The 26883-nt window shown below is 42.2% G+C and overlaps 1 protein-coding gene across 1 annotated transcript in view; it reads left to right on the top strand.

Annotated features, from left to right (window-relative positions):
- The window catches only part of LOC138746677 (uncharacterized), a 74218-nt gene extending 50589 nt beyond the window's left edge, over positions 1-23629 (top strand). The window contains 3 exon segments of the mRNA XM_069904967.1: positions 13782-13832; positions 20421-20543; positions 22873-23629. Coding sequence (XP_069761068.1) covers positions 13782-13832; positions 20421-20534 — 165 coding nt within the window. The 3' untranslated portion in view covers positions 20535-20543; positions 22873-23629.
- Positions 23630-26883: the final 3254 nt, after the last annotated feature.

Genomic DNA, 26883 nt, shown 5'->3' with positions numbered 1-26883 from the left:
TTAGTACTTAAAAACTGGAGGGATTCACTGGGAGGAAAAAGGCTGACCTCAAAATTCCAACCAATCAATTTAAATACAGTCATTTTGAAAAATGGTTTGGAATTAAGAGATCAAACAAAACACTTTATTTAGGTCATCAAGATGAGTAATAATTTATAATTGTTTAATACTCATTCACAGCATTTTAAAGCGATTCACCTTGAGAATCCTTTTCACCTCTGAATTAATAAGATTTATAAGAATAAAAATGAGAATGAAGAGCCTATATGTTATGTTCTCGCTTTCTGACTGCTATGATAGATGATTAAAAAATTTAAATTTCATGATCCTTCAAATGAAGAGGACCTAGCAAACTGTAGATCGTAAACCAGAGTTAAAACTTGATACTTTATTGCAGTGGATGGCAATACCAATGGGCATCTGGTAACAATTAGAAAACCCAGCTACCTGCGGACAGCGCCCATGGCATTGTACAAATGTGTATGGGTAAGAGGAGCAGGGTCCTCGCTGAAGGAAATCCCACAGAAAGAGGAGTCGTTCATTAATGGAACGACAGTCTCTACAGCATGTATATACATGACACATCAATGCAGGCAGTCTGAAATGCAACTTAATCCCATGTCACGAGAGGGAATTATATCATAAATTATGAACAAGGAGGTAAAGGGGAGACTTGTGGAGTTCGGACAATTGTCAGTCGATGATGGTGACAAAAATGAGCAGGGGAATAACCTGAGTCAGTCCCAATCTTCAGGAGACTATAAGTCAGTAAACATGTCAATGCACTGTATGACTTGTATCTTGTTCCACAGAAACCTAGGAATGAAGGGCTACATCTCCTCAACTCCTATTAAAATAGTTCTCCGCAACTCCTATTGATATATGGGGGACACGGTTAGTGTAGCAGATAGCGCAATGCTGTTACAGCGCCAGCAATCGGGACCGGGTATCGAAATCGGCATTGTCTGTGAGGAGTTGGTATGTTCTCCCCATGTCTGCATGGGTTTCCCCAGGGGCTTCGGTTTCCTCCCACCATTCAAAATGTACTGGAGGTGTAGGTTAATTGGGCGGCAAAATGGCTTGTTCCTATACTGTATGTCTAAATATGGTATAAAATTCTATAATTCTATGTCTACTATAATCTAAAGTACATTCTTGAGTTGTGATCCTGACCAGTTTACTTCACACTATATGGTTACAAATTCCACAAACCAAGCTTTGTTTTTATTGGCATTTTCAACATCTCAATGGTTTCCCAGAGCTTCCACTAATAAATCCTGCCGAGTGAAACAAAAAGTCTGCAGATGCCATGATTGCAGTAAAATCACACAGATGCTGGAGCAACCCAGCCAGTCCCGCAGCGTCCATTAGAGGTAAAGATATACATATTACTGGCATTTTGGGCTTGAGCCCTTCCTCAAGATATGAGTTTAAAAAAATGTTAGACAGGCATCTGTATTCAAAGGCTGGGGAAAAAGGAATAAATGGAAAGGGGAGGAGTATAGACAAACGGGCAAAGGGTGTTAATCGGATAAGAGGACAGAAGAAAGGAAAGGTAAGAATTGGTTTTGGCTTTGTGAAAGGAGACAGAGGGAAGAGAGATAGAGAGAACTAGAGACATGGAGAAAGATGGAGAGGTGGGTCTAAATTAAACTGGAGACGCAAACAGGGAGATCGCTTCAGCTCGGCTGTCTGCTGCAACAGCTTGGATCTCCCAGTAGCCACCCATTTAAATTCCCCGCTCCATTCCCTAGCTGATATGTCTGCCAGGCTGAGACCATGTGTAAATTGGAGGAACAACACCTCGTGTTTTGCCTGGGCACCCTCCAACTGGATGGCATTAACATAGACTTATCTGGTGTCCATTTGACCCACTGCCTCCCATCTTTCCCCATATCCACTTTCTAGTTTATCTCTATCTCTCCTTTTTTTTCCTCTATCTCCTTCCACAGAGCCAAAATCAATTCTCACTTTTCCTCTCTCTTGTTCGGTCCTCCTATCATATCCATCAATTAATAGCTTTTATCTAAAAGTAAGCACACAATGCTGGAGAAACTCAGCAGGTCAAGTAGTGTCCTTTATATTAGCAAAGGTAAAAATTTATAACCAACGTTTCGGGCTTGAGCCCTTCATCAAGTATGTATTTTTATCTTTGCTGTATAATGTACTCTGCTTGACCTACTGAGTTTCTCCAGCATTGTGTTTTTATTTCAACCGCGGTGTCTACAGGTTTTCATGTTTTACTTCTAATAATTTTTATCTGTTGGTCTGCACACCTCCCCCTCCCATTCTTTTCCCCAGCCTTTGTATACAGACACCATACCTGAGGAAGGTCCAAAACGTTAGTAATATATCTTTACACTGTGAGACCGGCTGAGTTCCTCCAGCATTTCCCTGTTTCTTTTACTAATGAATCCTGCTCCCAGGATAATGAAGTTACAGTTATTGGAGACTACCTCGCTGAACCCAATCTATATAAACTGCTCTCATCTGTGGCAACAGCTGAAACAGTTAATAGCTGATTTAAATCTCTCAGCGATGGCAATAAACTTAGAATCATTTTAAAAGCTCACCTCTGACAAACCCTAGGAACTGGAGCAATATTGATCCAATATTTTTCATCTGAGAAGTACTTACATTTTCATCCTTAACTCATCTCTATAACTCAGCTTTTCTCCATGGCCTGAAGCTGTTCAGCAGTGTCTTCTCCTCACTAATCCACACTATTTACAGATCATGGAGTTTCCCAGTGATCTGCCTTTAGAACTTCATTCTTTATCCCTTGAATTATTCCCCTGTGGAATTATTTTAATTTTTTTAATGTTAAGTTTAGATGTAGAGCATGACAACAGGCATTCTGGCCCATGATCCCACACTGCCTGATTACACCTGGGTCCAATGAAATTACTAACCATGTAATGTAACGTAACGCCTTTGTAATTGTGGGAGGAAACTGGTCACAGCAAAGAGCCTTCAAACTGCTGACACAGCGGCGACCTCCAATTCTAGTCATTGGTGCTGTAATAGTATTGCACTAACCCCTACGCTAACCATTATGCCCGTGGTTATCCCATCCTTGTTCTATGATTTTGTTTAATCCTCGCTCCTTACAAGGACAATCCTTCTGCTTGTCTTTTGTGCGATCTCCTACTCAATTCAACGAGCATTATTAATTGCGCCTTTTTTTGAAGTAACTACATCTTTATGACTCCTCTTTTGAAAATCATGTCAGAAGCATATCTCTTTAACCTTTCTTTTCTCTTCCACCTGACAAGCCATCAAAAAGGCAGCTTTGGCCTTTGACGATAAAGATCATTTATCAATGCAAGATGGTGTTGTTTTTATTGTTTAATTACCTGATATGGAAACATGTGTAGGAAAGCGTGAGCTGTGTTACTGAAATGTGACTAGACTATCATCCAGAGTGAGAGGTTTGACTGACATATGGAAACCTGGCAGGGTGTTGATGGCAAATTAAATGGTTCACTCTGTGCCTACCTCAGTAGAGTATCCACCATCGTACATGTGAGAAGTCCTCCTGGCAGCCCTCAGTAACCCAGTTAGACCACTCATCAGTCCTTTTCTTTTTTTTTAAATATTTTTATTGAGTTCAACATATAAACTTACAAAATTTTAAGGGTTCTTTGGATTGGGGATTGTGTGAGGAGGGGGTTTGAGAACTTCAGGGATACCAACGCAGCATGGTGGTAGAACTGCTGAATCAGTTCAGGGTAAATTAAGGTAGAACTACAAATTAAAATAGGACTGTTTCAAAATTATTTTATTGTCATATAATAAATCAGAAAATGTTATCTTACATAAAATTTCCTTTAGTCTACTGTAAGGCAGACAAGGATTCACCACCAGCGGACATTGTCCAGTGTCCCTTACAGCAAGAGAAAGGGAACAAAAGAGAGGACCCCCCCCCCCCCCAGTCACTGAGTCTCCATGGCTTTGCCTCCAACACTCCCTCAGCCACACAAAGCCTCTGCATCCTCTCGCATAGCAGTTCAGAAGAGGTCTGTCTGGTTTAAACAAAGCGGGGGGTGGAAATCAGATGTTGGATAGGAGTGTGACTTCAGCAGTGAGATGGGGAGAACTGAGAATGAACCACCAATCTTGGTTTACACCCCAGTAAGATTGCTTTCTCCTTTAACTAACCAACAATTACAATTGCTTCTCCTGTTCTCCTGTGGAAGCACTAAGGATTTCATGCGGGTGGATCTTTTTGCCACCTGAGGTAACAGATCAAGCCAAGCACATAAGCATCATTTCCACTGATGATTCAAGGGAATCTCCTGATATTCCATTGTGCAATATAACTGACCCTGCAGATATGATACAAAACAAAGATGGCAATTATTTACCAGCATCAACTTTTCAGTTATTTGTTGTTAAACAGGAAAGTCTGCAGATGCTGTGATTGCAGGGCAATACACAAAGGTACTGGAGAAATGGAGCGTGTCACGCAACATCCACGGGAAGCAAAGGTATATAACCAAGGTTTCAGGCCTGAGCACTTCACCAAGGTGCGTGCAAAAGGCAGGCAGATGCCCGAATAGAGAGGGGAGAAGGGAAGAAGGGGCAGGCGGGGAGGAGCACAGGCCAACAGGTCATATGTGGATCTGGGTGGGAGGGCAGAAGAAAAAAAAAGTGGCCTGAGAAGGGATAAGGGGAGAGGGCTGCTTTCTGAATGGAGCGAAGGGGGTGAGAAGCTGGGGAAAAGAGAGAGGGATAGAGAAAGAGAGAGAGAGAGAGACGGGAGGGGCCTTTCAGAAACTGGAAAAGTCGATGTTAATGCCATCAGGTTGGTGAGTGCCCAGACAGAATATGAGATGTTGTTCCTCCACTTTGGTACACCACCTCCAATGTTTTGCAACACTTGTGAACCTGCAGGGGCCATTTACTGCTTCTCATGTTCCCATCGTGGCTTCCACTACATCGGACAGACTGGACACAGATGAGGAGGAGATCGTTCCATTGAGCTCCTTCACTCTGTCTGCTGCAGTAACAGACATCCCAGTGGCCAACTATTTCATTTCCACACCCCATTCCCACGCCGAGATGTCTGTCTATAGCTTCATACACCGTCAAACTGAGGCTAGCTGAAAATTGGAGGAACAACGCCTAGTATTCTGTCTGGGCCCTCTCAAATCATATTGCAATAACATTGACTTCTCCAGTTACAATTAAGCCCCTTCCCTGTCTCACCATCTTTCTTCAGCCCTCTGTCTCCCCATCTTCTTCCCTATCCATTCAGAGAGCTCTCCTCTTCCCCCATCACTTGTCAGTTTTTTTCTCTTCTGCACTCCCACCCATACCCATTTATGACCTGTTGGCCCGTGCTCCTCCCCCTGACCCTTCTTCCATCCTCCCCTCACCTTTATATCCAGGTGTCTGCCTGCTTTTACCCCTATGAAGGGCTCAGATCCGAAATGCTGCTTCCTATGGACGCTGTGTGACCTGCTGAGTTTCTCCAGCACTTTTGTGAATGGCATAACATTTCCATTATCTCTGCCAGACCACAGAAAATCCAGAGGAATGTTTTCTTTACTTGGCACCCACCTCTAAGGGTGATATTAGGGTTGATTTGAGTGTAACACGTATCAGAGGGCAGTAGCTGGATTTGATGGGCCAGTGGCAGCTATTAACCCACTGGATTTCCTTCCAGTGGCTGTCCTTCAAAAAATATGACTGGGTTATGGAAGTGAATCACACACAGTGATCCAGATGTACCTCATTAACACAATGAATAACAACTGATAGCGATTATTTTAATTTCTAATAGGAGACTTGAAAATCAATTGTGTTTTAAAGTAGGAAATAGCTTTACCATGTTTTGATGCAATTCAGTGGGGGGGGGGGGGGAGTTTGCTTGCAATTGATTGCTCTTGTTCCTGTAAATCTCAGAGAGAAATATACGGAGAAAGCAATCACGGATGATCACTGATTGATTATGAATAGCACATTTGTTTAAACACCAGGAAGGAGAATTGAAGTGGAAAGCTGATTTTTGGCTCCAAACATGCTTTTCCTAGGGACTGCTTCATTTGCAGAGGACTGGGAGGAACTGTTAATGTATGACCGTCAAGCAAAGGGAGAAAATGGAGATATAATTCGGGGAATGTACTTTAAATTTCTTATTTTCAAGTAATTGGTTCTAACTGTTAACATGAATGTGCAAAAATATAAGCATTCAACAACAACCATCCATGAATATTTGAACATTGACAAATAATCTACTTTGCACACTTGTCTGATTATGGATTTATCCACCATTCATAAAACATTACACTTGTTATCAATCACCAACCTTGTTATGTTCTTTAACAAGTCAGTTATTAATGAATCGTTTTGCATGTGGCAAATTTATCTAGTAATGGCTCAGAAGTTCCAGTGCGAAGTGGGAAGCTCAGATTCATTTCCTCTGTTGGCCTCCTGTTGCTAAATAAATGTATGGTGCACGTTTTCTTATTGGAAAATTTGTCACCAGAATTGACCTTAAGACCAAGTTCAGGGGGAATAGGATGGTTGGCCTGATCAAGCCATGCGGTGGCTGGGTAATATGGGAAAGAATCATCAGGTCAAATCAAGTTTATTGTCATCTGATTGAACAAGTACAACATGACGAAACAGGATTTCTTTGTGTCCTCAGTGCAAAACATGCAGACACATAGCCAGACATACCACATATAAGTAATATATATGCAGGACAAGTATTTTATCTTTTAAAAATAAATAAATATTGTTTTGAACAAATGAGAGTCTCTTATGGTTAGAGTGAGCAGTTCCTTTGGTTGTTCAGCATTCTCACTGCCCATGGAAAGCAACTGTTCTACTGGCTCTGATACTCCTGAATCTTTTCCCCAATGGAGCAGCTGAAAGATGCTGCATGCAGGGTGGAAGGGATCCTCAGTGATTTTCCATGCCCACTTCAGACAATGATCTCGGAAGATCACGTCGATGATGGGGGGGGGGGGGGGGAGGAAGGCTCTCTGCCACTCTTATGGTCATGTGGATTGACCTCCAATCTATTTCTTTGCAGCAACCATACCACACTGTGATGCAGCCAGCCAGGTCGCTCTCTATAGAGCTCCAATAGGTTGACATAATGGTGGCCGATATCCTTGCCCGCTTCAGTCTTCTCAGGAAATGCAGTCACTGTTGAGCCTTCCTGACAAATGAGGAGATGTTCAGTGTCCATGATAGGTCACTAGTTAAGTGAACTCCAAGGAACTTGGTGATCTGCACTCTCTCTACTACTGAGTATTGATCTATAGTGAAGGGTGGTCGTCCTTAAGTCCACAATCTTCTCCTTCATCTTGTCCATGTTGAGACTCAGGTTGGTACTCTCGCACCATTTCACAGGATTTTCTACCTCTTCTCTGTAGTGTGACACTTCATTGTTGAGGACAACGACTGTTGTGTCATCTGAAAACTCGATGACACTGTTGGGGCTGGATCTGATTATGCAATCATGGGACAGTAGCGTGAACAGGAGTGGGCCGAGCACACAGTCCTGAGGTGCGCCAGTGCTCAGCGTGACAGTGCTCGATATTCTGCTAGGACCTGGACAGTCTATGGTTTTTCCATTAGGAAGTCTAGGATCCAGTTACAGAGAGTGTCCCAGTGAGAGAAACTTCTCTACCAGCAATGAGGAATGACCATATTAAACGCCGAGCTAAAATCCATGAACAGCAGCCTGGCATATGAGGCGTCATTCCCAGGTGGGCCAGGATGGAGTGAAGCAACAAGTCTATAAGCATCATCTGTGGAACGGTTTCTTCTATAGGCAAATTGAAATGGGTCCGGCATCTCTGGCAGGTGTGCTTTGATACGTTCCATCATCAGATGCTCATTGAGACCTGTTATTGTCTCCCTCTTGGGTACTGCAATGATGGTGCAGTCTTGAACCCCGTGGGAATGATCGACTGCTGCAGTGAGGTGTTGAATATTTCTGTGAAGATCTCTGTCGATTGGTCTGCGCAGTCCTTCAGTACCCGACCAGGTACGTTGTCTGGTTCTGCTACCTTGTGCGGGTTCGCCTTAGGTAGGGTTCTCCTAACCCTGGCCACGGCTATGCAGGAGACCAGTTCAACAGGGGGACACGGAGCTTTCTTTGGCATCATCTTGATCTTCTCATCAAACCATGCATAGAAGGTGTTCAGTCTGTCTGGGAGGGAGGCATCAGTGTCCTTAATTTGCAAGGTTGACATCATCTGTTATAGTCTTGATCCCTTGTTACATGCGTCTCATGTCACTGGTGTCGGACAGCTGTCCAGATCTTCCAAGCATTCCCATGCTTTGCCTTCAGGATTGCACAGGAGAGTTCAGCCCTGGCTGATCTTTGTTCCATCCTACACCCTGTCCTGAAGGCAGCATCACGAGCTCTGAAAAGTGCCTGGATCTCTGCATCCAACCATGGTTTCTGGTTAGCCCTGGTTGTGAAACATTTGACCTTGGGGACAACCTCAAGGCACTTACTGATGTAGCCAGTCACTCGTTTATGTTTACATGAGTGTTGTAGGTGGCCGCCTCACTGAAACAGCTCCAGTCTGTGGTCCAAATGCAGTCTTGTAGTGCTGCTGTTCCACCCCTCCCCCCATTCTGATCTCCCTGAAAACTGACATAGTGTGCTTTCCCAGCAGTCTCTATGCCGAGGTCAGCAGGATGGATACGTGATCCAAGTAACTGAGGTAGGGGTGAGATGCAGCCTTGTACGCACCAGGGACGTTGGTGTACACCTGATCCAGAGTGTGCTCTCTGGTGGTGAAGTTCGTATGCTGTTGAAACCATGGTAAGACCGTTTTCAGATTGGCATGATTGAAGTCTCCAGCAACGATCATGGCATCATAACGCTCCTTCATGGCTTTACCCTTATTAGCCAAAGGTGGAATATAGACTGTGGCAATCAGCATAGCCGAGAATTCCCTGGGCTGGTAGAAGATCAACAGAGACAGATTATTATCACCCGTAGGGAAGAGGTTTGGAGGTCTGCAGTGCTATCTGTGTTAGAAGTTGAGGGAAACATCCATTGCCCAACTGCGTCAACGCCTGGTTTGGAAGCTGTACCACCTTGGACCGCAAGAGCCTGTAGAGTAAGTGAGGTCAGTGGGAAAGATCATTGGAGGGACATCTCCAAGACTCGATGCAGACGAAAGGCAATAAACATTGTGAAGGACTCCACACACCCCTCATGTAAACTGTTCTCCCTTCTGCTGTCTGGTAGAAGGTACCATAGCACTCAGGCCCCAATGTCCAGATTGGGAATCATTTTTTTTTCCCCAAGCCATCTGGCTCCTGAATTCCCAGAACCTATATGAATAGCGTAGTGTGAACTTTTACTGCATACATCCTAATATTTTAATATTTCAATGTGTTTAAATTCTATTCAAGTTTATATTTATGGAAATATCCTCCATGGTCCTGGAGAAATGCTTCATCATCTTTACCGTGCAAGCATGGTATGAATGATAAGTAAAGATGACTTGACATCATGGAGTCCGAAGACCAGAATATCAGAGTAGAACATAGAACATTAGAGCATAGTATAGATCCTTTGGCCCATGACATTGTGCCCACCTGTGTAAACCTACTGCACAACATTCTAATCCTTCTCTATCTTACACCCATAACCTTCTATTTGTCTTGTATCCATGAGCCTTTTAAACATTCCTATTGTACCAGCCTCCAGCCATCACCCCTGGCAATGCATTCCAGGCACTCTCTACCCCTGACATCTCCCCTAAACTTTCTTCCACTTGCCTCAAACAGATATCCTCTGATATTTGCTACTTTTACCTCAGGGGTGGGGTTTGGGGGAAGGTGCTCGCTGTCCACCCTATCAATCTTGTATATCCCAATTAAGTCACCTGAGTGTTGGGGATTGATCTTTGGAAAGGGAGATGATATGAGCTCCCACGTCCGTAATGATGTTACCCTTTCCTTCCTATGGATGCTGTGTGACTTGCTGAGTTTCTCCAGCACATTTGTATTCAGCATTTTATGGTTAAATTTCTGGATAAATTTGTTAAAACAACCTTTTTTTCACATTTTCAAAATTCCTTCCTGTTTTCCAGCTGGTGACTGGTGTTAGGCAGGACAATTGATTGCACTTCCAGATGAAACCCCACTGTTGTATTTAAATGTTTAATTTAGACCTACGCCATGATTACAAGCCCTTTTGGCCCACGAGCCAAATTACACCCAATTGACTGACAATCCTGGTGTGTTTTGAAGGGTGGAGGAAACCGGAGTACACAGAGACACAGGGAGAATGTACAAACTCCTTACAGACAACAGCAGATTAGAACCCGGGTCACTGGCGCTATAACAGTTTCCACTAACTGCCGTGGTAATCATGCCATCCTTCACTTGCTGATGTGATTTTGGAGTCAGCCTGTCCCTTGAATTCTCCAGTTTTCCTCTTGCACATTTTCCTTGGTCTTGAAGCCATGAATACAGTTGGCATTGTGCTATAAGACTTCTCACTGCCAACTGGAAAGCAAACAAGGGACCCTGGCAAGGATTCTGATAGCATTTGCAGAGTGCTTTCACACCACTATGATTAAGGGCTCAATGGCATGGGAACCATATTGGCATTGCTACAGTGCAATGGTGCCCTGCTGGTAGTTTGTAATGTTTCCCCCCTTGTTGGTTAATATTTTTGACTGTGTCACGAGATGCAGTTCATGAAAAAGCCCACTACTTCAATATGTGGCATATGTTTGTTAACCAGTGAGTCATTGAATCGCAGCTGCTACAACTGCTCCCGTCGAGTCAAGTTGTAGTATTTGTCTACATTTAACTATTTGAAAAGCATAAATGTTTTAGCCTTTTGTATGACACGATCACCCCCTTCTTTTAACATCAGTTATGTATCTTCACCTTTGTTATTTAAAGGACACGGTTTGACCAACTGAATTTCTCCAGCATTTCACGTTTTTACTTCTACAAATTTTCATGATTTCCCCCTTCTTTTAACCTAATTTTTCTGTCAATTAACAGAGTAAAACATCTGGTCATAAATACTAATCCCCAGTTGGGTGCTGTTGCTCTTCATGCTGAATGAGGTTTGATGCTCTATGGTTACCAAAAAAATTCTCAATAACATCTTTAAATGCCTTCCAAGCATGTCCAGGTCTAAGACAACATTTGTATAGCAACTTGCACTGAGTGCATGCCCAGGCATTCTTGGACTGACCAAAACAGGTCAATATTCTAGTAGACTTAAAATATGACAGAAAATCACAAAAATAGGTTATAGCTACAAAATGCTCCATGATAGGAAAATGTTACGGTGCTTTTTGTGATCGGCTGCCCAAAATTCATAAAATACACCCAACCGTGTTCAGGAAGTAAAATCTTCATTGTCCAGTGTAATTTGTAACCAGGAAAAATTCGCATGTGGGTTTCCTCTGTCAGATTTTTTTTTTCCCCTGAAGGCACTGACTTATCCAAGCCCGTAGTGAGCGGTGTCCCATTCATCTGGTTAATGGAGCATTCAACAATGGAGGTCAATATCAGCAAGCCAGATCTGCTTTCCTGAGCTCCACAAATGTTATTTCTGAGAGATATCAGCAGGTGGAGACCTGGAGCCTTACCATAGCCTGAATTCCCCTGCTGCTTGAGGGAGCTGTGATTAATATGAACTGGTGAAGTTGAAATGCGCAATGCATAATGATGCTCGTGCAGTAACCTCACTAGTCCAGGTGCACCAAGGGCTTGATGTCGACACTGTAGTTTGAGGATAATGCCAACTCGGATAAATTCCCATGCTGATATTTCATATCTCACTCTGCTTATGATCTGCATTGCATTTTTTTTTCTTGTACTTGCTTACTTTGGATAAAACAACCAAGTGAAGTTGCAAAATATCCCCCTTGTTCATTATCATCATCAGTCTCCCTCTCTCTTTCCCTTTTCCTCCCTCCATTTCTCTCTTTCTCCCCTCCCTCTTTCTTCCTCCCCTCCCTCTTATCTCCTTTTCTTTCCTCTTCCTCTCTCCTTCTTCCCCCTCTCCTTTCTTCTACCTCTTCTTTTTATCCTCCTCTTTCTCTCCCCTACCTCTCCTGAACTCAAGTGACTCCCACTTTGGTCACCCTCCAAGTGCAGCATTTCTTCTGCAATTAGAATCCTTTTTGTGGGTTAGTCGAAGTAGTCTTCTCGTCCCTCTATAACTAACAGGAGGAAATATGACATTTTGCCTATGACCACGCAATGAGGCCAAGTGGGTTTCTCATTCCTACAAAGGAGGTCAAAGAGTTCTTTACTCCAGTGCTGCCTTCTTAAAATGGCCTCCTCAGCAAGTTATGCACTGTCTTTTCAATAAGCTGGTCACACAGTCTCTGCTTCAGGGCGCTTTCCTTCACTTTGCAAGTGTATTAACTTTTGGAGCATGCTGTCTTCAAAGCTAGTTCACAGTCACTTTCTAGAACCTTCCGGCTTTTGTTACAGCTGTTCTCTTAAAGTGACAGTTCCACACAAATAAAATGAACTGAAAAATGGGAGAATGTCACACTCAACCTCTCCTTCTCTACCCCTCATTCTCTATCTCTCCCTTTACCCTTTCTTAACAATCTTCTATGCTTTTGGTGTCACTCTTTCCAATACTGTATAGGCATGGTTATGAGTGTATTTTCTGATGCGCATAAAATTGATGTGAGGACATGGGTAAAAACAGAGTTAAACAAAGTCTGCTGGCGCTGGGGTGCAAAACACCAATGTGGTGGAGAACCCATTTGCTGCTCAAGGACAACATGTATCATAGATGCTGTGTTTTTTTAAAAGATAAAAAGAACTTGAGATCTGCAGTTGGACCCTTGCTTATGGTAAAGAAGGAGACTGTTCAGCCCAACTCCTCCATTCTAGTTCCCAGCAGAACCCTCATTTCTCTTCATTCCTCTGTAGGCCTTCTTACTCTCTTTCCTATGACGATCAATTCTGCTTTAAATCCTTTACCGTTTATTTACACAGTAAAGGGTATTTAAGCCCATTAATTTACCAACATATATTTGAGATGTGGAAGGAAATTAGAGTGCCATTTAACAGTAGCTTTACCCATCTCTTTTTTAAAAAAAAATTAGTTTAATTTAACAGGCCTTTATGGCCCGTGTGCCCAATTAGCCTACAACTTCTATGTGTTTTGAAGGGCAGGAGGAAACCGGAGCAAACACAGAGAACGTATGAACGCCTTACAGACAGCACTGGATTCAAACCTGGGTCACTGGTGCAGTAGTAGCATTGTGCTATCCGATACTTATTCATAATTTAATGGTATTCAAAGTAAAGATGGACATGAATTGATCCACTCTGAATTTAACATTTTCCCCTGACTCTCAGCAATCTTGACCAAATCCTCAGTAAGTGCATTTCTTCCAAAAGAAGCTGAGCTGAAAGAAATGTTGTACATGTTTGTCATTTGTAGGAATTATCCAGCAACAGGTAGAAAAGTTTAATGTTTTTTTTCCATGATATGTAGCCTTGAAAATCTGTTCTTTTGGGGTTATTTTAACTGTAAATTTTCACAAAGTAGAAAGCACAAGGAACGTAAAGCTGGAATGAATATACAGTTGTTCATTGACAATCTCATTCCCACAAATATGCTCAGGCCAAACATAATCCTCCCATGGGCAAATTTTTTGAGTTCTATGAAAACAAGCCATTCTTGCTTGGAACCTAATTTGTATTGCATGCTCCCCATCGATCTTGGGTAATAATGGAAGTTCACTGATGTATGAGATCACGTTTTATACTGTATATATTTTACTTTCCTATTACAGATGAAAACAGCTGAGTTGGAGCCTGCATGCTTGAAAACAGCTAAGATGAAGGTGAATAATATTGTGAAAGGTTTCTTTTTACTTCTGTGCAAGCCAATATTATGTATTTGGACCCACGGTTAGACCAAAGGGAAATGCACTGATGCATATGTTTTTAAGATTGATTTCTTCTTAGCAAAGTTCTCTCTCTGAGCCACCAAAGCAAGGAAAAGTTGGCTATATATATTTACCCCCCCCCCCCCCCCCATGGACGTTACGAGACCTGCTGAGCTCCTCCAACACTTCTGTGGTTTTAATTTGCAAGCACAGCATCAGCAGACTTGCATGTTTCACTCCAAGGAAAGGTCAGAAACGGTTTCTTGCCACTGTTTACACCTATGCTCTTCCATGTTATAAGAACGTAAGAAATAGGAGCAGGAGTTGAGCCTGTTCTGCCACTCAACAAGGTCAAGGTTGATCTGGTCATGGGCTCAGCTCGATTTACCTGCCTTTTCCCCATAATCCTTAATTACCTTGCTATGCAAAAATCGATCTGTGTCTTGCATATATTCAATAACATACCCTCTACTACTTCTTTGGATGGAGAATTCTAAAGATTCACTGCATTCTGGGAGCACTTACTCCTTACCTCACCCCACCCGCCCCCCCCCCCCCCCCACCTTCACCTCCCCTAGATCTATAGGCCATGTCCCCCTACCAGTGGAAACAAACTTCCTTTTTCTATCTTATCTCTCTCTCATGATTCTATATATTTCTTTAAAATCCCTTCTCATTAAGACCACAAGACAAAGGAGCAGAAATAGTTCATTCAGCCCGTTGAGTTTGCGTCACCATTTAATCATGAGCTGATTTACTTTTTTTCTCTGAGCCCCACTGCCCAGCCTTTTCCCCATAACCTCTGATGCCCTGGCTAGTCAATCTCTATGACCTGACCTCCACAACTGCCTGTGGCAGCAAATTCCACAGATTTGCCACCCTCAGGTGAAGAAATTCCTCTGCATCTCTGTTCTAAGTGGGCGATGTTCCCTCTTGTCTTAGACTATCCCACCATGGGGAAACAACCTTTCTGCATCCACTCTTTTCATCATTCAAAATGTTTTAATGAGATCCCCCCTCCCCCCCTCATTCTCCTAAATTCCAGTGAGTATTCCAAGAACCATCAAATGCTTCTCCTATGATAACCCTTTCATTCCTGGAATCATCCTTGTGAACCTCTGAACCCTCTCCAAAGTCAGCACATCCTTTCTTAAATGAGGAGCCCAAAACTGCTTTCAATACTCCAAGTGTGGTCTCGCCAGTGCCTTGTAAATCCTCAACATCTCATCCCTGCTCTTATATTCTATTCCTCTTGAAATGAATGGCAGCATTGCATTTGCCTGCTTCACCACCAGCTCAACACGCTAGTTTACCTGCCAGAAGACCCTCAGGTGCTTTTGCATCTGGGTATGTTCAATTTTCTCCCTATTTAAAAAATAGTCTGCTCGTTTATTGTTTCTCTACCAAGCGAGTATAGTCCAAGTCAACTTAATGTCTCCTCCTAAGTTAAGCCCCTGGATTCAATCTGGTGTACCTCCTCAGCACTGCCTCCTAGGCCAGTCTACCCTTTCTCGGGTGAGGAGACCAGAAATGTGACGTCATTTGTACCCTGTACAGTTGCAGCAGAATCTCCCTGTTTTTATATTCAATCCCTCGAGCAATGGAGGTCAATATTTGCCGTCTGGATGACCTGCTGTACCTGCAAATAACCTTTAGAGATGCATGCATACGCACACACAGGTCTCTCTGCACAACAGAATGCTGCAATCTTTCTCCAATTTAAATAATAATCCAATCTACTTTTTTTTTCCCAAAGTGAATGATTTCACATGAGAACAAAGTGATTTTTTTTTTTAAACTGTGTTCCTTAATCAGGCTGTAGAAAATAATCTAATATCTCTTCATCAAAGACCAACACTAAATGCTGTACCCTTAAAATAATGTATTTGTTTTATTTTGAGAATTTTTTAAAAAGCCTGCAAATGGGTGAAAATAAGTTTTTTTAATGATTTAAATTTTATTGTTCAGTTCTTAAAGTTATGTGAATCATAATTTACAACACATCCATAAAATAGAAACAAACATGGCAGCATAAAATATTAATATAATAACAATATGTGTCTATTTAGACCTGTAGTAACAGAGGGAAAAAAAAACCTGCCGTCCATTAATGTGCTTTACCACAACATCCACCACTATTTCCGCCCAGGAAACCTAGATACTTGCCCCATTTTTGTGCCTAGACATCCAACTTATCAAACTGTAAGGACGTGTTCCAACGCTGCCCACTTTGGTCATTTCTGAAGCCCTCTTCTAAAATGATGGTTCCCCTCCCCCCACCAATTCTTCCAACCTCTAAGTATAACTTGTCTTCCTACATTGTACTTGTCTGAATCCAATTTTGAGAGTATTTATCCTCAAATAACTCAAGTGTGTCTCCCAAGACAAAGGGTCTGGGTCAAAAAGGAATTTGAATACCTGAAACTTCACCCATATACTTAAATATCATCATTGAAAATTCTTGAATTCTAGGACAGGCTGAAAATATGTTTGACTGAAATGTATTTATTATGTGTAAATGTTACTGCAGGAGGCTGCAGTCTTCCATGGATCAACAATGATACATATGCAGGGATATGATGCTATTACTGATTGCTTTCTTTCAGGTTTTGCATCCATAGACACAAATTCAAGCAGAGGCTCATTTTGCCCCCTATCTGTGCCAGTTCACTATGGTTCTACTTTCTGAAATATGTTATAAATATTCCTAAACCTCCCCCACCAGAGGTTCACCAAAATCCCCTGATTCCAGCACCTAAGTGGTTTGCTGGATATGCACGTTTTCCAGTTGCCTGAGACTCACTCTTACAATGCCTAGTTAATACACCACCATTAAGAATAAACAGTTTAAAAGACTAAAGACAGGGCAAAATATAAAATAATTTGAAAAAAAAAAATCGGTATTGCTGTCCTTAATTATGTAAAATTTATTTTCATCAGGTAATTCCCATAACTTACAGAATTTGAATTTGAAGCCCGGTCGCTGGGGCTGTGATAGCGATGTGTTATCTGCCACACTTACCATGCTGCCGTCAAAATTAACCCTCCTGTACCCAACTTTACAGATAAGCCTTACTAATATACTTAATAATAACACCATTCTAAATGCCCCTTATTCGTAAACTGTGGCATCTGGTTCTGGACTCCCCCAACATCGGGAACACGTTTCCTGCCTCTACCGTGTCCAATCCCTTAATAATCTTATATGTTTCAATCAGATCCTATCTCATCCTTCTAAATTCCAGTGTATACAAGCCCAATCGTTCCAATCTTTCAACACATGACAGTCCCACCATCTCAGGAATTATCCTCGTGAACCTACACTGCACTCCCACAATAGCAAGAATATCCTTCTTCAAACTTGGAGGCCAAAACTGCACACATATTCCAGGTGTGGTCTCACCAGGGCCCTGTCCAACTGCATGAGGACCTCTTTGTTCCTATACTCAACTCCCCTTGTTATGAAGGCCAACATGCCATGAATTTTCTTCACTGCATGCCGTACCTGCAGACTTGCTTTCAGGGATTGATGAACAAGGACACCTAGATCTCGTTGTACTTCCCCTTTTCCTGACGACACCATTCAGATCGTAATCTGCCTTCCTGTTCTTGCCACCAAAGTGGATGACCTCACATTTATCTACATGAAACTGTATCTGTTCACTCACCCAACCTGTCCAAGTCATCCTGCATTCTCATAACATCCTCCTCACATTTCACATGACCATCCAGCTTTGTGTCCTCTACAAATTTGCTAAATGTCACTTTTAATCCCTTCATCTAAATCATTAATGTATATTAATGATTTATTAATAGCTGTATATTAATGTATATTAATAGCTGTGGTCCTAGCACCGAGCCTTGTAGTACCCCAGTAGTCTCTGCCTGCCATTCTGAAAGGGACTCATTAATCCCTACTCTGTTTCCTGTCTGCCAACCAATTTTCTATCCATGTCAGTACCCTACCCCAATACCATGTGCTCTAATTTTGCCCAGCAATCTCCTATGTGGCATCTTATCAAAGGTTTTCTGAAAGTCCAGGTACACTCCAACTACTGCCTCTCCCTTGTCCATACTTAAAAAATTTCAGAAGATTAATGAATAGACAATAGGAGCTGGAGTAGGCCAAATCCATGTTGGCTCAGACCAATCCTGATACTGCTATTTCATCTTTTATAATCGACTCCAGCATCTTCTCTACCTCTGATGACAGGCGAACTGGTCTATAATTCCCTGTTTTCTCTCTCCTTCCTTTCTTAAATGACTGCCTTATTAATATGGATGTTATAGCAACTACAGTTTCATATATCTTCCAAATCTTATTTTATGAGGCAGTCTAATAATCTAATCATACAACCATAGAACATTGCAGCACAAAAAAACAGGCTATCTGGTGTTAGGTCTGCTTTGTTCATGAATGAGTGAGACAAACACCAGACTGAGTCGAAATCAGGGTTCTTTGTTCTTTATTACCGGATTGTAACACTTGCGACTAACCATGTTAGTCGGAGAATGCATTCTGCCGTTATCAGCAAAATGGTGATTTTTTATACCCTTGGATACGTGCTTAGAACATCATCATATCATTACTTGTCCAATGACTAAAACTGTTGCTATCCTTTCCCTGCTAGCTTCCTGCCTCTCAATCCATCAATGTCTCTCTTATCTTGTAAGTACAAGGAGGCATTCACATCTTGTTACAGCCCTGTACATTCCCATCTCATGATGTTTTACCTAACAGGAGTACAAGGACACCTCCCCTTCTTGTTACTGCCCTGTACAGGGTAACTCCCTACACATTCCCATCTCATGATGTTTTACCTTACACTGGCCCTTCTAATCTGTGCCGAAACATCGTACCATAATCCCACTGCACCGTTCCATAACCCTCCAGACCTCTCCCATCCATGTATTGATCCAGTTTATTTTTAAAACTTGAGTGAGCCCGCATTTACCACGCCAAATGGCAGCATGTTCCAAACTCACTCCACTCTCTCAATGGAAAAAGTTCCCCCTAATATTCCCCCTAAACCTTTCAACCTAAAGCCATGTCCTCTTGTATTTATCTCTCCTAATTCCTAATTGGAAAGAGGCAACTTGAACTCACTCTGTCTAATCTTCTCAAAATTTTGTAAACCTCTATCAAATCTCTCCTCATTCTTCTACTCTCCAAGGAATAAAGTCCTAACCTGTTTAATCTTTCCCTGTAACAAAAATCATGTTGACGTTACACCGACTTGCTTATGACATTTGAATTTGCTTTTTTTAAAAACAAAATGATGTATCATTCTTAAGAAAGCAGAAGTTATTTTACAGAAAATAGAATTTCAGGCTTAGTGATGTGGTGAACTGTTGCATCAAGAATCAACTGAACAATTTAATTGGGATATCTTGCCTTTTTCTCCCAAGTATAATGGTTTTAAAATTTGATCTACAGCGTATAACCATTCTGGTTTTTTTCTTGGTCGTTTGAGTTTTCTGAAACAGATTACCTGTTTGTAATCTACCTGTTTGTGAATCTAATACAGATATTTTCAGTGTTAAATACGTCATACCCATTTCTCAATTTAATTAAGAGAAGAATAGAATCGTTTGTTGTAATATTCAGTAGCATTATCCTGCTTCTCTTCCAGTCACCCCACATCAGTTTTGACTCCTCCGCCCCTCTACCATTACACTCTATCATCCCTGAATGGAATTTGTACAGTGTTCATGATCCAGATATTTCCCATCCTGAATTTGACCATCTGCCTTGTTCATAAAACATTGTCAGTGGTTCCTTCCTTCAGCCACTATCCCTCTCCCTTTCCCACCAGAAAAAAAAACAGGTTCTTGCTCATAAAGGATTCTCTTTATCAAAACGCTAAAATTTTCTTGTGTTAACCTTTGTCCCATTTCACTTGGAACTATCTAAAGAATATTATGAAAAATACCTTCGGGGATTAAGCTTATTGTATATTATTTCTCTTCAGTTTTCCCACTAGAACTTGTTCCCCTTCTTTCCACATTAAGTATTGTCAGTGGATATTGTCATGGGATGAATTTTCACATTTACTTTGATCATTTATACCAGTTCATTATCTCTTTTGAATGCTGGGACGACTGAAGATTGCCGATTGAATTAATTGACTATATTCCTCTCCCTGACTTGCACCAAGCAGTTTAGGATGTCGACACTCTGTTTGAACCTCAGCAGAATTTTAAATCTCACGATTAACCTGTCACTAGGACTCCACCGTCTCAACTTTTCAGTGATGATTGAAACCATGCTGAATGACTTTGTTATGTCCAGATTTAAGGGACCTGTTGTTTTTTTCTCTCTCTCACTTCACACTTACAACATGTTAAACAGTTGCTGATACATAACATCCTCACCAACCTCACACCTCTTGCATTCAGAAACGACAACAAAAATTTCAGCATATCTTATAGATGAGGAAATGGGGAATTATTGCATGTGATGGTTTTCTGTCGAGTAGGGGAGACTGAGGCGAAATCATTTGATTGAAATTTTAGGATTGCAGCAAAATGTTATTTTTTTAGAGATCTTTCAGATGGCTGTTCAGCCCATCCAGACGGACCTTCATCTTTCTGGTGTTGTGGCCATTTGTTGCTCAGTGGTTAGTTCATGTCTTACTTCGCAAGAGAAGGAGCTGAGAAACAGCGGTAAGTGTTTGTGTTCTGGAAGGCTACCTTTTGGGAGCCAGCTTCCTAACACTGGTATAATCCATTTGAGTGGCCTCATCTGAAACTCTGTTGCATTTTGTCTTTAAGATATATTTTCTATGAGAATCTGATCCTTTGTAGGGAAAACTGAGAGATGGTCGTGTTCCATGTTAATTCTATTCAAATCCTGAAACCGAGCTTAAAATCGAACATCACAACCCCTTTGGCCCATGATGTCGTGCAGTTCTACAAATACCTACCAAAAAAAACTAAACCCTCCCTACCTCCTACCTCTATCATCCATGTACCTGTCTAAGAGGCTGTTAAACGCCCCTATTGTTCCAGCCTTCACCACCACCCCTGACAATACATTTCAGCCACCTAAAACTCTATAAAAAGAAATTACCCCTGATGTGACCCCTAAATACTGCTACTGCCTGGATAAAGGGTGCTGGCTGTCTACCTTATCTTCACCTCTCATAATCTTATAGACCTCTATTAGCTCACCTCTCATCGTTCCAAGGATAAAAGCCCCAGCTCTGTTAACCTTTGCCTCAAAAGACATATTTTCCAATTCAGGCATCATCCTGGCAAATCTCCTCTGCACCCTCTCCATGGCTTCCATGTCTTTCCGGCAATGAAGTGGCCAGAACTGAACACAATGTTCTAAGTGTGGTCTCACCAAAGATTTGTAGAGCTGCAACATCACCTCACGACCCTTGAACTCAATCCCCCGACTAATGAAGCCCAGTATGCCATAGACCTTCTTTACTACCCTATCAACTTGTGTGGCAACCTTGAGAGATCTATGGATTTGGACCCCCATTAACCATGTACAGTTGAGTTAAATCCCTGGTATCTGGAATTCAAGCAACTGACAGCCTCAAGCAACCAGCAACAAATAAATAGGTTAAAAAAAAACAGGCTTAAAATTGGTGCCCTCTCACAGTTAGTTCACCATTCATGTAGCATGCAGTCTCAAGCAAATTCACTTATCCTGCATCTACCAATCCCCATAGGTGTCAGATACTGGAAATTTTACTGTATTCTGCCTTCAAGTTGGATCTACCAAAATGCATCACCTCACACTTCTCTGGATTGAAATAACCATAACCTGGAAGAAAGATTGTCTGGCCTTTCCCCTTTTAAAGTAAAACAGTTGGACAGTCTGCAGATGATCTGTTGATTATATTTTGGCTGTCAACCTCCATTGTTTACTATGAGGTTTTCAAGCTGTTGTTACAGTACTGTAGATCAATGGCAGAGCCACATGGTCTGGCAGCTTCAAGTGAAAATAAATAAAGACCTGAATTACTCAGCAAGGAAAGGATTTGGAGTGTTTCTGATGAGGTATTGTTTTGCGGTGGATCTGGTCTCTCATGCGCTTGAAGAATTTCCGGATAGTTATTTGACCTGTTGTGATGTTGAAATCCCACCACTCACTATCAATTCTATCATGTGCCGGGAAAGCTCTTGTCACAAATGGAAAAATAAGACAGTTCCTATGTAGAGTCATAGCAAAGGTCACTTTGTTACTTCTTGTGAAGTGAAAACAACATTTTAATTTTTTTTCCCTGCATTATTATTTTTTGTCAGTGCTCTTTGTGAATGAATTGATATCTTCCTGGCAATACAAGATGGCCTAGTGCTCTTTTCCTGAAAGGAACTGTCGAGTTCTCACTCAGAACCTGAGCGAGTCGTCAGTAAAAATCACAGAGCTTCATTTTGTCTGTGTGTATCCTCTGACATCACAGTCTGACAAACCAAATTGAAGTTGCATAGGTCCAGAGTCCAAAATCCCATCTCGATTTTAAAGTGCAATTCTTTCAAGGCAGCTGTCTTCCCTTCATTGTGTTTGAATAATAAAGTAGAATAATGTTATTGAGGCCAAATTGAGACAGAAGTTTGCATCTCCTCTCAAGATAAAATTATAGGGTGTCGCAATGAATTTGTGGAATTGATAAGCTGGGGGGGTGGGGTGTGGACACTGGCAGTCAATTCGAATGCTAGCTCTCTTAATTTTATTCATCATAATTACTATTCATTGAAATTAGATGACCATTTCTGAGTCCTTTGTTTCACTCTAGAATATTAGCCAGGTATTTCCCTGCTTGCACAGCTGATGTGTCACTGGATGAGAACCTAATGCTTTATTTCGCATTGCTGATTTAAATTCTATATTTTATTTTCCCCCGATACACCTCTGTTGTGTGGTTATGTCTATCATGTATGTAATAAAATAGATCATTTTATGTTTTTAGTTCATGGTTTTTCAGTACAGCAGAGATTGTGGGTGTTTAGCTCATATCAATATTTTGATCTTTGGCAGGCACTGTTTTTGCTGATCACTAGAAGAACTGAGACTGCAAATGTTCACACTACAGGCCTGAAGAAAATAAATGAAGAGCCTACCCCTTTTCAGTCTTAAGATATAACATATTTTGTTGACAAAGAAAAGTGATCCCAAATTTAGACTGGACTGAAAAGGGTTTTTTTTTTAAAAAAAGGCGAACAGTATAGGGAAAAGGTAAGTTCAACAACCATCTACTTTTTACACACACAAAGGAGAATGGACACCACAATTGCCTCGATTGCTGCTTTTGATACACTGATGAACCAGGTTGCATGTTTAACTCTCAAACCCAGACAGGGAAGGAGCATCATTCTTCTTTGCTGCAAGCAACATAACCATATAACCATTTTATCAATGATGAAAGTAGCCTGAGGTCTAATGTGGTGAGAGCCTCTGCATATGGTTTTATGTGAAATGTGTTGAGCCCAGAGAAACTTGGTGGTTAAAAGAAAGAAAGTTATGGATGTGTTGAAGAATTCCCATAACCCAGACCCAAGGAGAAATGTGCAGAGATTTATATTTGATTCTCATAAGGCCGTGGCTGAAGGTGTAGCTACATTCAGGAAGTTGTCACACAGCTGTAATTATGACAATTCACCCTTCTTCTTCTTTCTTCTTTGGCTTGGCTTCGCGGACGAAGATTTATGGAGGGGGTAAAAAAGTCCACGTCAGCTGCAGGCTCGTTTGTGGCTGACCAGTCCGATGCGGGACAGGCAGACACGATTGCAGCGGTTGCAAGGGAAAATTGGTTGGTTGGGGTTGGGTGTTGGGTTTTTCCTCCTTTGCCTTTTGTCAGTGAGGTGGGCTCTGCGGTCTTCTTCAAAGGAGGCTGCTGCCCGCCAAACTGTGAGGCGCCAAGATGCACGGTTTGAGGCGTTATCAGCCCACTGGCGGTGGTCAATGTGGCAGGCACCAAGAGATTTCTTTAGGCAGTCCTTGTACCTTTTCTTTGGTGCACCTCTGTCACGGTGGCCAGTGGAGAGCTCGCCATATAATACGATCTTGGGAAGGCGATGGTCCTCCATTCTGGAGACGTGACCCATCCAGCGCAGCTGGATCTTCAGCAGCGTGGACTCGATGCTGTCGACCTCTGCCATCTCGAGTACCTCGACGTTAGGGGTGTGAGCGCTCCAATGGATGTTGAGGATGGAGCGGAGACAACGCTGGTGGAAGCGTTCTAGGAGCCGTAGGTGGTGCCGGTAGAGGACCCATGATTCGGAGCCGAACAGGAGTGTGGGTATGACAACGGCTCTGTATACGCTTATCTTTGTGAGGTTTTTCAGTTGGTTGTTTTTCCAGACTCTTTTGTGTAGTCTTCCAAAGGCACTATTTGCCTTGGCGAGTCTGTTGTCTATCTCATTGTCGATCCTTGCATCTGATGAAATGGTGCAGCCGAGATAGGTAAACTGGTTGACCGTTTTGAGTTTTGTGTGCCCGATGGAGATGTGGGGGGGCTGGTAGTCATGGTGGGGAGCTGGCTGATGGAGGACCTCAGTTTTCTTCAGGCTGACTTCCAGGCCAAACATTTTGGCAGTTTCCGCAAAGCAGGACGTCAAGCGCTGAAGAGCTGGCTCTGAATGGGCAACTAAAGCGGCATCATCTGCAAAGAGTAGTTCACGGACAAGTTTCTCTTGTGTCTTGGTGTGAGCTTGCAGGCGCCTCAGATTGAAGAGACTGCCATCCGTGCGGTACCGGATGTAAACAGCGTCTTCATTGTTGGGGTCTTTCATGGCTTGGTTCAGCATCATGCTGAAGAAGATTGAAAAGAGGGTTGGTGCGAGAACACAGCCTTGCTTCACGCCATTGTTAATGGAGAAGGGTTCAGAGAGCTCATTGCTGTATCTGACCCGACCTTGTTGGTTTTCGTGCAGTTGGATAATCATGTTGAGGAACTTTGGGGGACATCCGATGTGCTCTAGTATTTGCCAAAGCCCTTTCCTGCTCACGGTGTCGAAGGCTTTGGTGAGGTCAACAAAGGTGATGTAGAGTCCTTTGTTTTGTTCTCTGCACTTTTCTTGGAGCTGTCTGAGGGCAAAGACCATGTCAGTGGTTCCTCTGTTTGCGCGAAAGCCGCACTGTGATTCTGGGAGAATATTCTCAGCGACACTAGGTATTATTCTATTTAGTAGAATCCTAGCGAAGATTTTGCCTGCAATGGAGAGCAACGTGATTCCCCTGTAGTTTGAGCAGTCTGATTTCTCGCCTTTGTTTTTGTACAGGGTGATGATGGTGGCATCACGAAGATCCTGAGGCAGTTTACCTTGGTCCCAACAAAGCTTGAAAAACTCATGCAGTTTGGCATGCAGAGTTTTGCCGCCAGCCTTCCAGACTTCTGGGGGGATTCCATCCATACCTGCTGCTTTGCCACTTTTCAGTTGTTCGATTGCCTTATATGTCTCATCCAGGGTGGGAACCTCATCCAGCTCTAGCCTTAGGGGCTGTTGAGGGAGCTGGAGCAGGGCGGAATCTTGGACTGAGCGGTTGGTACTGAAAAGAGATTGGAAGTGTTCTGACCATCGGTTGAGGATGGAGATCTTGTCGCTGAGGAGGACTTTGCCGTCTGAGCTGCGCAGCGGGCTTTGGACTTGGGGTGAGGGGCCGTACACAGCCCTTATAAATGTTGAAGCTCAGGTTAATGCACAGAACCAAGAGTGACTGGATTCACAGTCAGTTATTAGAGTGAATCTAAATTTTATGAATGCACCAGAATTATCAAATAAAATTTGATAATTTGACGCAAATGAGGCCAGTGTTCCATTGGACATCAGGGACAAACTCCAAAGCAAATTGTTTTGAAGCAACATGAACACCATTTTAAAATGACAAACAAAAGTTGTCAAACACCATAGATGAACCTTGTGCCTTTCGAATATTTGTTCAAGCCAAGAAAGGATCACCTATGTAGTTTTAAAAACAAAATGAAATAACAGAATTTAAAAAGTTGCTCACAATTTCTAAAAGGTCACATATAAAGGAAGCAAATGAAGACTGTAATGCAGATGTGTTTAACAAAATATATAACGATGGTAGAACCACCGATTTTTTTTTTGTGTCTGGAAAGGGAATGACAGATGTGAGCTTTAGATTGGATGGAATGATATGCAGATGAAGTAGGTGTAACCGAGTGCCCAGAACACAACACCTGAACTTACAAAGACACCACAGAATCTTAAAACCTGCTACATGGCTGGAAGCATTGCAGTTACTGGCTTGACACCAAAATACCAAAAGTATCACCACAATGAGTTGTTCCCATCTCAGGATCGAATCTGTTGGGAAGAAGAGTGGAGGAGTGTTCATCATGTTAGAAGTAAGGCTTAAACATCACATGAGGTGCTATGGAAACACCAAAAGGATTTCAAAGGAAAGCTGGGAACAATAAAGGGCACCCAAGCCAAAGCTCGCATTGACCCTGACACGCCATCATGGTTCTTCAAGCTAAAGGCTCTGCCTTATGCAATGATACCAAAATCAGAGGCGGATTAGTTCAAACTTTTCAGATAAATAATAAGTAAACCCACTGAGTTCGCTAAATGGGCAACCCCCATTGGGCCAGTGTTAAAGTATAATGGATTCATCAGAAATTGTGGAGATTATGGGCTGTCTATAAATCAAGTTCTTTCACTGAACTGTGTCCCAAGCCTGGAAAAGAAGAATTACTTTTGTTTTGCATGCAGGGAGGCAATTCACTAAATTGGAAATGAGTCGTGTATGTCAACTGATAGGGTTAGAGAAGATCTTGACTGTCCACACACACAAGGGATGGATCAAAAATGGTGATGGCCTGACAGAGTTTTGTATACTTGTGCTATCTTTTAAAGAACCATTCAGGGAAGTTACATTTGGAACATCTCCTGATTCCGGGAACTTCAAGAGATGAACAACTACCAAATCTGGAACAAGTAGTGAACAGATTGGTAAAGGCAGGATGGTGGCTCAAGAGAAGTAAATGATTTTTGTGGTGAATGAAAACAAGTGGAAAGGACA

The sequence above is a fragment of the Narcine bancroftii genome, chromosome 12, assembly GCF_036971445.1.
Source record: "Narcine bancroftii isolate sNarBan1 chromosome 12, sNarBan1.hap1, whole genome shotgun sequence".
Classification (NCBI taxonomy): Eukaryota; Metazoa; Chordata; class Chondrichthyes; order Torpediniformes; family Narcinidae; genus Narcine; species Narcine bancroftii.
Note: the sequence above shows the minus strand (reverse complement) of the source record. Positions and strands in the feature narration are given on the sequence as shown.